At 37.6% G+C, this 14061-nt stretch overlaps 1 protein-coding gene across 3 annotated transcripts in view; it reads right to left on the bottom strand.

Annotated features, from left to right (window-relative positions):
• The window catches only part of EXOC4 (exocyst complex component 4), an 815224-nt gene that overhangs the window by 62772 nt on the left and 738391 nt on the right, over positions 1 to 14061 (bottom strand). For all 3 annotated transcript variants that reach the window (XM_015134944.3, XM_015134942.3, XM_077997361.1), the window contains one exon: positions 6647 to 6788. In XM_015134944.3, the coding sequence (XP_014990430.1) occupies positions 6647 to 6788 (142 nt within the window). The remainder of the gene's footprint in view (positions 1 to 6646; positions 6789 to 14061) is intronic.

The following is a 14061-nucleotide window of genomic DNA, read 5'->3' as shown; positions in this document are numbered from 1 at the left end:
TAAGTAAATCACGTACGTAACCTCTATGAATTTGTAAGAAATTGTGCTAGGCCCTGGAAATATAAGACAGTTTATATCCTTAAAGACCCACAGCCTAGTGGGGCAGATTAAGAAAATGACTAAGAGAGAACAGCACCTCACTCCAAGCACATCTACACAGTGTGCCATGGAAACGTGCCACAGGGTATCAGGAAAGGGTCCTGACGGAAGGTGATGTTTGAGTCTCACAGAATCTATCTGACAGCTTGAGGAAGGAGGGCATTTCTGTGTGAAAATGGCCTGTGTCAGTCTGGTCACACACAATTCTCAGGTTCTTTTTGGCAGATATTAGTAGCTGCTGAAGAAGTCTGAGGTGGGTATGGATTGGCTGCACCAACACAGCCTTTTAAAGTTGTAATCAGAGTGTGTTTCAGTCCAAATTCTGCCCTACATGCAGGTATTTATTTTGAATCCCCCACCCTAGAAACAAAACAAAACAAAACAACCCAAACCAACAGTATCCCTTGGCAGGCAGAGTTCAGACAGGCTGTTTTGTAAGCCCAGTCTAGTCCTAACTGTCATTTTAGGTGCTCTGTCTGACCTTGCATGGAAGGTTCACTGGAGGTAAGACATGATGACATAATCCAGGGTCCATGTTCTGTTACCTTTACAATTGGCATCAAGTAATAAGAAATATTCCTAAATGAATGGCTGCAAAAGCCTAGGGCATTATTATCTCTAATGATGCGACCATGCTTTGCCTGTCATCTTTCTTTACTTATAGTCAGGTTTATTGAGAAATAATTTACAAACAGTAAAACTCCCCCCTTCTAGTGTACAGTTCTATTAGTTTTAACAAACATGTAAAATTGTATAACCACCACCAGAACCAAATTATAGAACACAAACATCTCCAAAATTCTCTGTGTCCCTTTATAGTCAATCCCTACTCAACCCCCAAACCTTTGGCAACCACTGATCTATTTTTCTGCCTCTACAGTTGTCTTTTCCAGGATGCCATATAAATGGAATCATACAGTATGTAGCCTTTTGAGTTTGGCTTTTTCACTTAGCACAAAGCATTTGAGATTCATCTATGTTGTTCATTACTTTTTTTTGCTGGGTAGCCTTCCACTGAATTGGATGTCCCACAGATTATCTATTCACCCACTGATATTTAGATTCTTTCCAGATTTAGGTGGTTGTGGATAAAGCTACTTCATGTACACATTTTTGTGTGCATATAACTTTGCATTTATTTCTCTTGGATAAATACCTAGAAGTGAGACTGCTGGATCATATGGTAAGCGTATGTTTACTTTTGTAAGAAACTACCAAATTGCTTTCCAAAGGAGCTGTGCCATTTTGCTTTCTTACTGGCAGTATACAAAAGTTCCAGTTGTTCCACATCCTCATCAGTACTTGGTGTTGTCAGTTTTAAAGAAAAATTTTTGGTCATCCCAATAGATGTAGAGCAGTATCTCACTGTGGTTTTAATTTGCATTTTCCTAATGACGAATGATGTTGAGCATATTCTCATGTCCTTATTTTCTGTACATATATTTTTGATGAAATATCTGTTCAAATCATTTGCCCTGTTTTAAAAATTGGGTTTTTTGTTTTCTTAAGTTTTGAGAGTTCATTATATATTCTGGATACAAGTCCTTTATCAGATACGCATTTTGCAAATATTTTCTCCTGGTCTTTTGCTTGTATTTTAATCTTGACAATGTCTATCAAAAATGGTTTTAATTTTGATGAAGTTCAACTTATAACTTTTTTCTTTTTGGATGGTACTTTCAGTGTCATATTTCAGAAATCTCTGCCTAAATAAAATGATAAAAATTTTTTCCTATGTTTTCTTCTAGAAGTTTTAGAGTTTTAGATTTTACATTTAGTTGAATGATCCATTTTAAGCTAACTTTTATATGGGATGTGTTATATTCTTAAAAGCAGTTCATCCAAGAGAATCCAAATATCTTGACTACTGCTCATTTTTACTGATAGATGCTTATCTTAACAGTTACTAGTTAACTAATAACTAATTTCACCAATAAAAACTCATTCTGACATTCATGTACTAATTGGCACAAATGTATAATTTTGATAAGAACACCAGTAATGGCACTGGTTGCAGCCTCCTCTGGAACGTGATCTTTCTGACAGAATGAAAGTTGACCAACTCTGGAATGGGATTCATGACTAGGGCAATGATTGCTACTGTGGTTGAAATTTAAATAAAGTTTAAATTTTATTTTTAACTTTATTTTCAAAGAAGTTGAATAAAATTAAAGCATCTACGCTAAAGTATTTTTAAAGTAAATGACAGATATTATGACTCCAGGCAATGAGAAGACCATGTAAAATAGCATGAGACTATAAATGCAGGATGGTCTGAGGACTGGTGAGTAGTTCTTTTCAGATGCACACAGATCCGACATTACAGGCATGCCACGAGCTTGGGGAGATGGGCACGGGCCAGGTCAGCAAGGCTCTGAAGGCCATGTAGGGAATCAGGCCTTTATCCTAGAAGCCACAGGGAGCCTTAGGAGGATTTTAAGAGGTGAATAATATAATCAGACCTAAGCTTTGGCAAGATCACTCTGGCACAGTATACGAGTGGATTAATAGCAGAGAATGGAAGCAACTGGAAGTAGAGCGACTAGTTAGGAAATTCTTAGGAACTGGAGGTGAGTGCTTATGAGATCCTGAAGCTATTGGGAGAGAAGACATACAACCTTTCTTTAAGGTATTATCTTCTTCCCAAGTGATTAGAGATTAAAAAAAAAGAAAGAAATTAAAATAGTCATCAGCTAATGCCAAATTCAAATCAAGTATTTTTTTAAATTTAAATTCTGGCCTGTTGTTGCTGACCTTAGTATGACTTTGACATTAATGTATTCTGCAAACACTGCTGATTACACAGTGGGGTGGATGATTTTCAGAGAGTGCACACTTAGGATCCCAACAGTGATAGACAGTTGCTGTTGAACCTACTTAGAGCCCTCCTGATGGTGAGAAAAATCAGCTGATAAAGGTGACATTCTTGGCATCTTGGACTCAAATGGCAACTTAATTTTCTTCTTCTAAAGTTCAAATAGAAAAAACAAACCTCAACAGTTTTTAATGGGCTCACCATGTCTTTCGTCTCTTGGGGGTACCATTTGCTTTATGCTTTGTACTGTGGAAAGGGGCTGCCTGGTGGTTAAAATGTGAACCACAATGACACAGGTAAAATGTCAAACACTCCTTAGATGGATCATTCAACACAGACTGCGTGGGATTTGAAAACAGTTTTTTGGTTTGAACTTTAATAATGTCAAAGAAAAATATGTGCTATGGATATAAAGATATTTTGGGGAACAAGACCAGTTTTTGGCATCTGAAGTTGTTCTGGACTTTTTGCTGGCATATCTCATTACTTTTTTCCATGAATTTTTTTCTTCTATCTGTACTCTTATCTCAGTGATTTCTTGGCTAAAAGTGCCAGAGACAGGAGCTAATCAGCCACTTTTTCACCACACCAGCTGCTGGACAACTGGGCCTAAGCTCTAATTCCTTTTTTACAGCAGGATGGGAACAAAACAAATATTAGTTGATGAGAATGATGTTGGCCACACAGCCTCTGTACCTCTTAAGATAATTCAGTGGACTTACAAGTGGACTACTGTGTAAAAACAGAAACTGCAAACCAATTCGTTTCTTTAAAGACAACAGGTTTTGTTTGGTAAAGTAGCACTTACTGTATCTGGGTTTGGTTTCCAACCAGCTAATTCTTAATCACATTTTTACTGAGCACCTAATATACAGCACGATATTAGGTTTCGGGGCCAGCCATCACAATGAATAAGCCACACCTGGAAGAGCTGTTTGATGGTCTCTTCCACAGTCATGCCCCCAGAGCACTTAGCAGACAGCTCTATTCTAGCGTTATTATACTAGAGTGGCATGAAATCTGTCTTACTCATTTTGTATCATCACTGTGCAAACTGAAAAAAATTGTTAACATGACCGGGACACAGTAAGTGTGTCTACATTCACTATCCGAGCCTTATGTGGCATATTCTGCTAGTTGTATGTACCTTACTTTAAAAGGAACAAAGACGAAATGAAGCACACTTACAAGAAAGCAACCTGAGTGTTGGAACCATGTTATACAAGGAAGTGGGGAAATTTAATTTTAAAAAATCCCATGTTTTGTGTTCTGAGTTAAATTCAAGGAAAGATAATTCTACATCCAGGGCTCTAAAATTCAGTCTTTTAAAATATTCATTATTAAAAATGACGTTTTTCTGTTTTTAGACTAATGTTGAAGAAGATACAGCAACCGGTGTTATAGCACTGTATAGTTTCTTGTAAATTAATGACTAAAGCATGTTCAGTATTAAGAAGAGTATTGCCAAGATGTATCAAAAGGGCAGAAATAGGGGTTAAGGACTTAAAAGATCTTACTCAAATGTGTTACAAATATCCCACTTGGAATTAACTACACATAAGTAGACAATTCTGAATGTAGAACACATATAAGCACACAATCAATAGTATAAATACCAGGAGTTGTGATAGTAACTAATTTGGTATTCCCTTGTTTTCCTTTGTAACTCAGGTAACAGCAGCACTAGAATATTACTTTGTGTTTTTCATTTCCTTCCATCTATTGCATATATTTATTCACAGAAGACACCTGATTTATTTCACTGTCCACTTGTAAATAAAGAGATACCAAATCTGTAAATTATTGTAAAACAAATCAGAAAATATATAGAAAGAGCTTTATTTCTGGACAGATTAATGTGAGAAATAACATCAGGAATAAAGCTGAGTAGCAGATTCTAAATCTGCAATGTTAACTTTTCTTGTTCCACTCACAAGGCTCTCACAAGCAATAAGGAGGTAACTCACTGGGCAATGGTAATGAAGAAGGATAAAAAGCAAGTAGCACACACAAGGAGTCACCATGGAAATAAATTCAAGTTCTAACTGGAGTCCAAACATATTCCCAAGGGTCACCTATCAAACAAAGTCCTATTTACATTTTTAAACCCTAAATCTAGTAAAGACTTCAAATGAAAAGAAAAATAGTCTATCAATGTTAATCATGTTCCAAAGCAATACAGAACAGAATGTGTTACCACACCATGCACTTTCTGGTCCTGATGTTTGGACATTGCTACCTAGTTGTTTAATAAGCATCTCAAACTGAACATCTCTACATGGCAGGCTTGATTGCCGCCATTCTCCTCAACCCTTCTCCTCTCTCAGTCTTTCTCCCCTCAGTTAATGGCACCAGCATCCACACAGTTGCTCTGGCCCCAAACTAGTGGTTTTCCTTGAGTCTTTCCTCTCATTGCACCAGCCCCTGTTTCCAATACAATCTATCAACAAACTTCATTAGCTCTACCTTCAGCATGTGTCCCAAATCCTACACTTCTCATACCTCCACCTCTGTCACCTTGATGCTCAGAGCTGGTCTCAACTGGTCACCCTGCTTCCATTCGTATTTTTCCCTGCAATCCCTTTTCCATACAACAGCCAGAGTGACCTTTAAAAAATGTTAATTAATTGGTATCTCTCCCTTTCTTAAAACCCTTCCATGGCTTCTGTGACATCTGAATGATTCACTTGGTCTGTAAGACCCTGTAATGTGTCAGGCTTCATGACTCCACAGGACTGGGCTCTAGCCTGTCTCCTGTGCCTTATTTTTTCAGTCCTCCCCACCCAGCTTGTTCATCAGCCTACAAGCATATCAGCCTCCTCTCTGCTCTTGAGACAAAAACCAAGCTTGATTTTTGTCTCAAGACCTTTGTTAGTGTACCTCCCTCTGTCTGAAACACTCTTCCTCCGGGTCTTTGCACAGATGGATCATTCTTGTTACTTTGTCACATTTCTTTTGACCATTTCATCTTAAAGAAAAAAAATCCCATTCCTAGTCAGCCCCAGCCACTCTTGGCAACTGCCCAGTATGCTAGTACTGGGTACATGTAGCTACCAGGCACTTAAAATGTGGCCAGTCCACATTGTGATGTGCTGTAAGTATAAATGGGCACTTTCAAAAGCTTAGCGCAAAGGAAAATGCTGAATACCTCAGTCAGTTCTGTTGATTGCCTATTGAAATGCTGTTTTACATATACTGGGTTAACTAAAATGTATTAGTATAATTCTTTTACTTCTTTCCGTCTACTTTTTCCAGCGTGACTCCCTTCTTGACTAGCAGAGCACTTTAGTAAAAATATGAATTACAATAAAGTCACCACAATAGCAAAGCTACCATATTTTGAGCACTTACTTTGTGTCTGGCATTGTGCTAATTATTATTCCATTTATAAAATCTCTATAAGTTAGAAACTACTGTTTCCATTTTTAAAATAAGGAAACCGTGGTTTGTAAAGTTAATTAACTGGCCAACAATCGCCTAGCCAGCTGATAGTGACATTTCAATCCAGGTGACCTGATTTCATAGACCATGCCAGCTCTGAATTACCACACTCAAAATACACCATGCCCTCAAACAGTCACTGAATATGGCTAAAAATAACTTTCAGCGTAAAAAGGGATAACATCAATAATATGAGCCAGAAATTATGGTGATACTCCCTGGAAATAAGTAAGTGATTTATGAACCACAGTGCATTCAAATTGCAAGGTCCTGGGCTTGGCTGTATCATACCTCACTTCCAGATGTAAGACCAGCAAGCAGCGGTCAGCCATATCCTGGAACGATTTGGCAAGTTCACTGAGAGTCTGCATGATCTGCTCTGACACTGGGGGGAGATCCGTGTTCGTGTGGCTGTCTTGAGCAGGAGAAAGCACTGAAAGGTAAGGATAAAACACCAGTCATTTCATTAGATGCCTACAGATTTTTTTGAAATGACATTATTTTGCTGTTCATCTTTTTGTTTTTACTAGTTTGGGTAACACTAGTGTTGGCAGCATTAGAAGTCCAAGACATGATAGACTGTTTCTATATTTGATTACACATAGAAGCTCAGTGGCTTATCTTGAATCAACTCATAGAATAATATTTAGGTTGGTGCAAAAGTAATTGAGGCTTTTGCCGTTACTTTCAATGGCAAAAACCCTAATTACTTTTGCACCAACCTACAGAAAGAGAACCTCAGAGCTGGAAGAGGCCTCCACTATCATGTGGCCCAACCACCTGCTCTGTGCCTCCGTCTTCTGTGCACCTTCAAGTGGCTGTCCACATTCTGGTTGCACACTTACACAAATGCTGGTGAAGGGAAACTTAATACCTTTCGAGGCAGCCTGTTCCATCTCCGAAAGATTTGACCATCTTACATCAAGCCAATATCTGCCTCCATTAACTTCTAATCATTGGCTCTAATTTTACCTAACTTTGCAATCCCACATGTGTCAGTACTACAAGTATTGAAGATACCTCTTTTGGCTTCCCTGAAGTCTTCCCTTTTGTAGGTGGAATGTCCACAGTTCTTTACCCCTTCTTCTAATGATTGAATTAAATCATTTTATAATCTCAAAATTTACCTACCAAAACATTCGAATTTTCCTCTATTTCCCTTGAAATGTAGGACTCAGGACAAAACAGAATAAATACTACAGAAAGGGCTGACCAGTCTAGACAGAATGATCAGTTCCCTTTTTCTAGATGCCATGATGCTTTACACTTCCCTAAATTCTGGGAGGTGGAAGTGGTAGTGTGCTATATTCCACTTCAGCTCATATATAGCTTATGGCCAACTAAAAGTCCTAAAAAGGTCTTTCTGGAAAATTTGATAAAGCTACCTTCTATATATTTCCAAACCAATTTATTAAAATATTTAGCACCACTTAGACATTTTCTTCAAAGAAATGCTGAACAAAAATAAAAAACATTTGTTTATCTCTAAACTTCTATTGTATCCCCATTTCCCCACAATTTCTCAAAGATTACCAACCAACAATTTGGTAATCTCATTCAAAGGTTTTCTTAGCTCTCTGGAGCCTCAAAGTTTGGCTTTAAGTCCTGGCTCCAACATTTCCTTTATGTGACCAAGAGCTAATTATTCAAATTTTCTCTGCCTTATTCTTTTATTTTGTAAAGTGAGGGTAATAGTATCTATATCATGGGGTTAAATGAATTAATGTAGGTGAAACACTTAGAATAACAACGTATAAAACTTAATATAAGCAAGAAACATAAGAAATCATTATTCTTCTTTAGCAAGTGATTTTTTCAGGTTAGGTCTTTGATTTATTACAGCAACAGTAGACTTACAAAATAATTCCATCCATCCTTATTCAATTTCTGATATGTTTGGCTTTTCTGTATGAAAATCCTTCTCTTTTTCAGAGAGTCCTTTGGAAGAAAGAGGCGCTCTGGACTTAGGGAACATGGGAATTGGTGAGGCATCACTAACTCAGAAGGTCATTCACCTTATAGGGTAGAGAGCCAATGTCTTGCTATAGTGTGTAGTGTCTGCACTTATGACCTTTCAGCACTGTATCCATTCCTAAACTTTGCTAAGTCCAGAAAACGGCTTGGATAGACAATCCAGGCTTATAATATGTAAGGCTAAGTTCTCCTCTGTGGAACAAGATCGTAATAAGTAAAAATAACACGGCAAACATGAAAAAAAAAAAAAGAATGTTGTTCAAGGGAACTGATGGGTGAGGAGGAAGGGAATGTAGCAATGCAGATTTTAAATTATTGCCAGCCTTGGTATCATTCTAGATGTTTACTAACTTGATCTGCTGAAGCTTAGATGTATGACATTGCATCTCTTCTCTAACGTTAGCATTAATCATGTTGTTTGATTGCAAGGCAAGGTCACTGCTTTTGCAATGTTTTCATGGAACAGGCTAGAGGAAAGCAACTATACAACTGTAATATTTAAAAACATTTCAGGGCTTTTCAGCCCTTCAATTCCTCTATGGGGTGACAGTGACTATAGCATGGAGAGTTATCTTGTATCAATGAGAAGAGGCAGAAATTGGACTTTGAAGTCTCACTCCTAGTCTGAGGTCCAAAGATATACTCATCAACCAAATTCCATCAAAGGCATTCTGGACAAATCCCGCCAAGAAACTTTAAAAATTCCCCTTTCCTATTTTATAAATACGTAATTTTATCATGTGGCAATTAACCACTGTCAAATTACAAATTAAGAAATATCTAAGTTGAGTAAGTCTATGGCAGATTAGCTGCTGAGGTAAAACTTAGAATGAGTGAGGTAAAAAGTAGTTTCAGGTAACAGCACACTGTACATTTCTCTTGACTGTAATCTATGGCAAAAATATAACATTTTATTAAAGTAACATGAAAAATTATGCCCAGAGCTCTACTAGAAAGCTGGCTTGTGAGCTCCTCAGGGCTTACTGAAATTTACACAGTTTTCTTAACAAGAAGGAATATACTGAGCAAAGAAATACTAAGCATGGCAAACAAAGACAACACAAAAGCCATTAACTAGATCTTCAGTGTCAAATGAAAATCTATAAAAAAGCAATGCTAACACAATCTGCTTGGGAGGTTACAGTTAAGGTATGAGATTACTAGACACACACACACACACACACACACACACACACACACACACACACACACCCTCGTACATACCCTTTAAGAGGCTACATTGTATATTTATCTCCAGTATTGCTCTTCATATCAGCAGAGACCACACATATTGGACTTTAAATATGTTAGTGCTTGATCGCTTTATGAAGATATGCACTCTGAGCTGTTTTTCTAATACTAGGGATGGGTGACATCAGATCATTCTTAGTATCTTTGTTCCTCCTATGACCACTGCATAAAGCATGCCATCTTTTATTTTTATTTTACTTTAAGTTTACTTTAAGTTCTGGGATACATGTGCTGAACGTGCAGGTTTGTTACATAGGTATACATGTGCCATGGTGGTTTGCTGCACCTATCAACCCGTCATCTAGATTTTAAGCCTCTACATGCATTAGGTATTTCTCCCAATGCTCTCCCTTCCCTTGCCCTCCTCCCCTCGACAGGCATGGCACATATACGCCACAGAATACTATGCAGCCATAAAAAAGAATGAGTTCATGTCCTTTGCAGGGACATCAACGAAGCTGGAAACCATCATCCTCAGCAAACTAACACAGTAACATAAAACCAAATACCTCATGTTCTCACTCAGAAGTGGGAGTTGAACAATGAGAACACATGGACACAGGGAGGGGAACATCATAAAGCATGAATCTTTAAGTCGCCTAGTTAGCTGTTTGTGGCAGGATGATTTTGGCTTTCTGTACTACATAAACATTATTCCATAAAAGGAAGCCGAACATTGGTCTTTGGAGCAGACACTGCTTTTTTGGTGAACCAGCAGCTACTTCCAATTTCATTCTCTCCTTTGCTCACTCCACTACAGATTCTGGAAAGCTAAATATTTATAATCCCAGCCCTGTTTGTTGCTAGAGGTGACCATGTATCATATCTGTCCACTGGCCCCCTAAGTAGAGTCTTTTGTGGCTATTGGGAAGTCTTTTGTTTTCCCCGATAAAAGGAGAATTGAGGCTGGTGCCACCACTTGCTCCCACTTTCCCCACTTTTCTGATTTGACTGAAGTACCTGAAGTTGCATCACCTTGCTATTGAGAGGAAAAGACCAAGAATCAGAGAGGTGCTGGACTAAGTATTGTTGAACCATTGGCCAAAAGAAGCTATTGCTTGACTTCAGACTTTTTGCTATATTAGAAAAACAAACACCTCTTTAAATCACTGCAAATCAAAAAAAAATTAATAACTTGCTACAAAATTAAATCCTGTTTTCAGCCTCTGAAATTTTAAATTCTAATATCATATTCTCAGATCAAAAACTTTTCTTCTTTCAACTCTCTCCCACCCTCATTGCCATTATAACTTTAATGCTGTAATCCCCTCATTTTCTCCTGGTAGAAAAAGTCCCTCTTAGGACCCTCAGCATGAATTGCATGGTTGATCCCCTGAGCTACTCTTTGACCATAAACCTCAACTCCCTTGAATACTTTTCTTTCACTATAATTGCCCTAAAACTCACGTAACATTGAGCCAATTCTACAACTCATAATTTGACAGGAAAACAAAAGAACATATTGTTCACTGATACCAAAACTAGACAAAGCGAAACAACAAAAAAGAAAACTACAGGCCAATATCCCTGATGAATATAAATGCAAAAATCCTCAACAAAGTGCTAGCAAATAGAATTTGACAACACATTAAAAATATCATTCACAGTGATCAAGTGGGATTCATCCTAGGGATGAAAAGATGGTTCAACATATGCAAATCAATAAATGTGATATATCACATCAACAGAATAAAGGACAAAAATCATATGATCATTTCAATAGATGCCAGAAAAAGCTCTTGATAAAATTCAACATCCCTTCATGATCAAAACTCTCAAGAAACTGGGTATAGAAGGAACATAACTCAACATGATAAAGGCCATCTATGACAGGCCCAGAGCTAGTATCATACTGAATGGGGAAAAATTGAAAGCCTTACACTAAGTTCTGGAATAAGACAATAATGCCCACTTTCACCACTTTTATTCAACAAAGTACTGGAATCCTAGCTAGAGCAATTAGGTAAGATAAAGAAAGAAACAGCATCCAAGCTAGAAAGGAAGAAATCAAATTATCCTTGTTTGCAAATGACATGATCTTATATTTAGAAAATCCTAAAGACTCCACCCAAAAACTCTTAGGACAGGTAAATGAATTTAGTACAGTTGCAGGATACAAAATCCACATACAAAAATCAGTCCGGGCACGGTGGCCCATGCCTGGAATCCCAGCACTTTGGGAGCCCGAGGCATGCAGATCACTTGAGACCAGGGGTTAGAGACCAACCTGGCTAACAAGGTGAAACACTGTCTTTACTAAAAATATAAAAATTATCCAGGCATGGTGGCAGGTGCCTGTAATCTCAGCTACTCAGGAGGCTGAGGTGGGAGGATCACTTGAGCCTGGGAGGCAGAGGTTGTGGTGAGCCAAGATTGCATCACTGCATTCTAGCCTGGGCAACAGCACTAGACCCTGTATCAAAAAAACAAAACAAAACAAAACAAAATAAAAATCCAGTAGCATTTCTAGATGCTAACAGCAATCGATCCACCAAAGAAATCAAGAAAAAAATCCAATTTACAATAAGAAAAACCTAGGAATAAATTTAATCAAAGTAAAAGACAACTACAAGGAAAACTATAAATTACTGATGAAAGAAATTGAAGACACACACACAAAATGGAAAGATATCTACACTGCTGGATTGAAACAATTAATATTATTGAAATGTCTGTAGTACCCAAAGCAACCTACAGATTCAATGTAATCCCTATCAAAATACCAATGACGTTCTTCACAGAAATAGAAAGAAAAAATCGTAAAATTCAAATGGAACCACAAACAACCCAGAATAGTTAAAGCAATCCTGAGCAAAAAGGAAGAAAGCTGAAGGCATCACACTACTTTGATTTCAAATTGCACTACAAAGCTATGGTAACCCAAACAGCATGGTATTGGTATAAAAAACAGTCACACAGACCAATGAAACAGAATAGAGAACCCAGAAGTAAACTCACACACTTAACAGCCAATTCATTTTGACAAAGGCACCAAGAACACACATTAGGGAAAAGACAGTTTCTTTAATAAATGGCACTGGGAAAACTGGCTATCTGTATGCCTAAGAATGAAACTAGATGCTCATTTTTTAACTTATTTAAAAAACAACTGAAAATAGATTAAAGATTTAAATGTAAGACCTAAAAACTATGAAACTACTAGAAAAAAGTATTGGAGAAATGCTACAGGACATTGGTATGAGCAAAGATTTTTGGGTAAGACCTCAAAAGTGCAGGCAACAAAAGCAAAAATAAACAAATGGGATTATACCAAGCCAAAAAAGCTTCTACAAAGCAAAGGAAACAATCAACAAAGTGAAGAGACAACCTATATAATAAAGCAAATTATTTTCCAACTATATACCTGGCAAGGGATTAATAACCAGAATATATAAGGGACTCAAACAGCTTCAACAGCAAAAACAAAACCAAAAAAAAATAAACAATCTGATTTTAAAAATGGGCAAAAGACCTGAATAGACATTTCTCAAAAGAAGACATACAAATGGCCAACAGGTATATGAAAAAAAAAATGCTTAACATCACTAATCATTAGGGAACTGCAAATCAAAACCATAATGGGGCATCATTTCACACCAGTGAGAATGACTATTATAAAAAAGTCAAAACAAAGCTAGTGAGGATGTGGAGAAAGAAGAACGCTCATACACTGCTGGTGGGAATGTAAATTAGTACAACCATTATGGAAAACAGCATCGAGTTTCCTCAAAAACTAAAAATAGTACTACTATATGAGCCAGCAATCTCACTTCTGGGTATATCCAAAAGAGAGGAAATCAGTGTATCAAAGAGATACCTGCACTCCCATGTTTATTACAGCACTATTTACCATAGCCAAAATACGGAACTAGTCTAAATATTCACCAACTGATGAATGGAGGAAGAAAATGTGGTAGATATACACAATGGAATATTATTCACCCATAAAAAGAATAAAATCCTGGCAGGGCGCGGTAGCTCATGCCTGTAATCCCAGCACTTCAGGAGGTCGAGGCGGGTGGATCATGAGGTCAGGAGTTCAAGACCAGCCTGGCCAACATGGTGAAACACTGTCTCTATTAAAAATACAAAAATTAGCTGGGCATGGTGGCAAGTGGCTGTAATCCTAGCTATTTAGGAGGCTAAAGCAGGAGAATTGCTTGAACCAGGACCCAGGAGGTGGAGGTTGCAGTGAGCCGAGATTGCATCACTAGGCTATAGAGTGAGATTCCATCTTAAAAAAAAAAAAAAAAGAATAAAATCTTGTCAGTCAAGCAACATGGATGGAACTGAAGGTCATCATGTTAAGTGAAATAAGCTAGCATAGAAAGACAAATATCACACATTCTCACTCGAATGTGGGACCTGAACAGGGAATTTCAAGGAGGCTGAATGGTGATTACCAGAGGCTGAGAAAAAAAAGGGGGTGGAGGGGGAGAGGAAAGTTAGTTAATGGGCACAAAAATACACTTAGGAGACAC

The sequence above is a fragment of the Macaca mulatta genome, chromosome 3, assembly GCF_049350105.2.
Source record: "Macaca mulatta isolate MMU2019108-1 chromosome 3, T2T-MMU8v2.0, whole genome shotgun sequence".
NCBI classification, from domain to species: domain Eukaryota; kingdom Metazoa; phylum Chordata; class Mammalia; order Primates; family Cercopithecidae; genus Macaca; species Macaca mulatta.
Note: the sequence above shows the minus strand (reverse complement) of the source record. Positions and strands in the feature narration are given on the sequence as shown.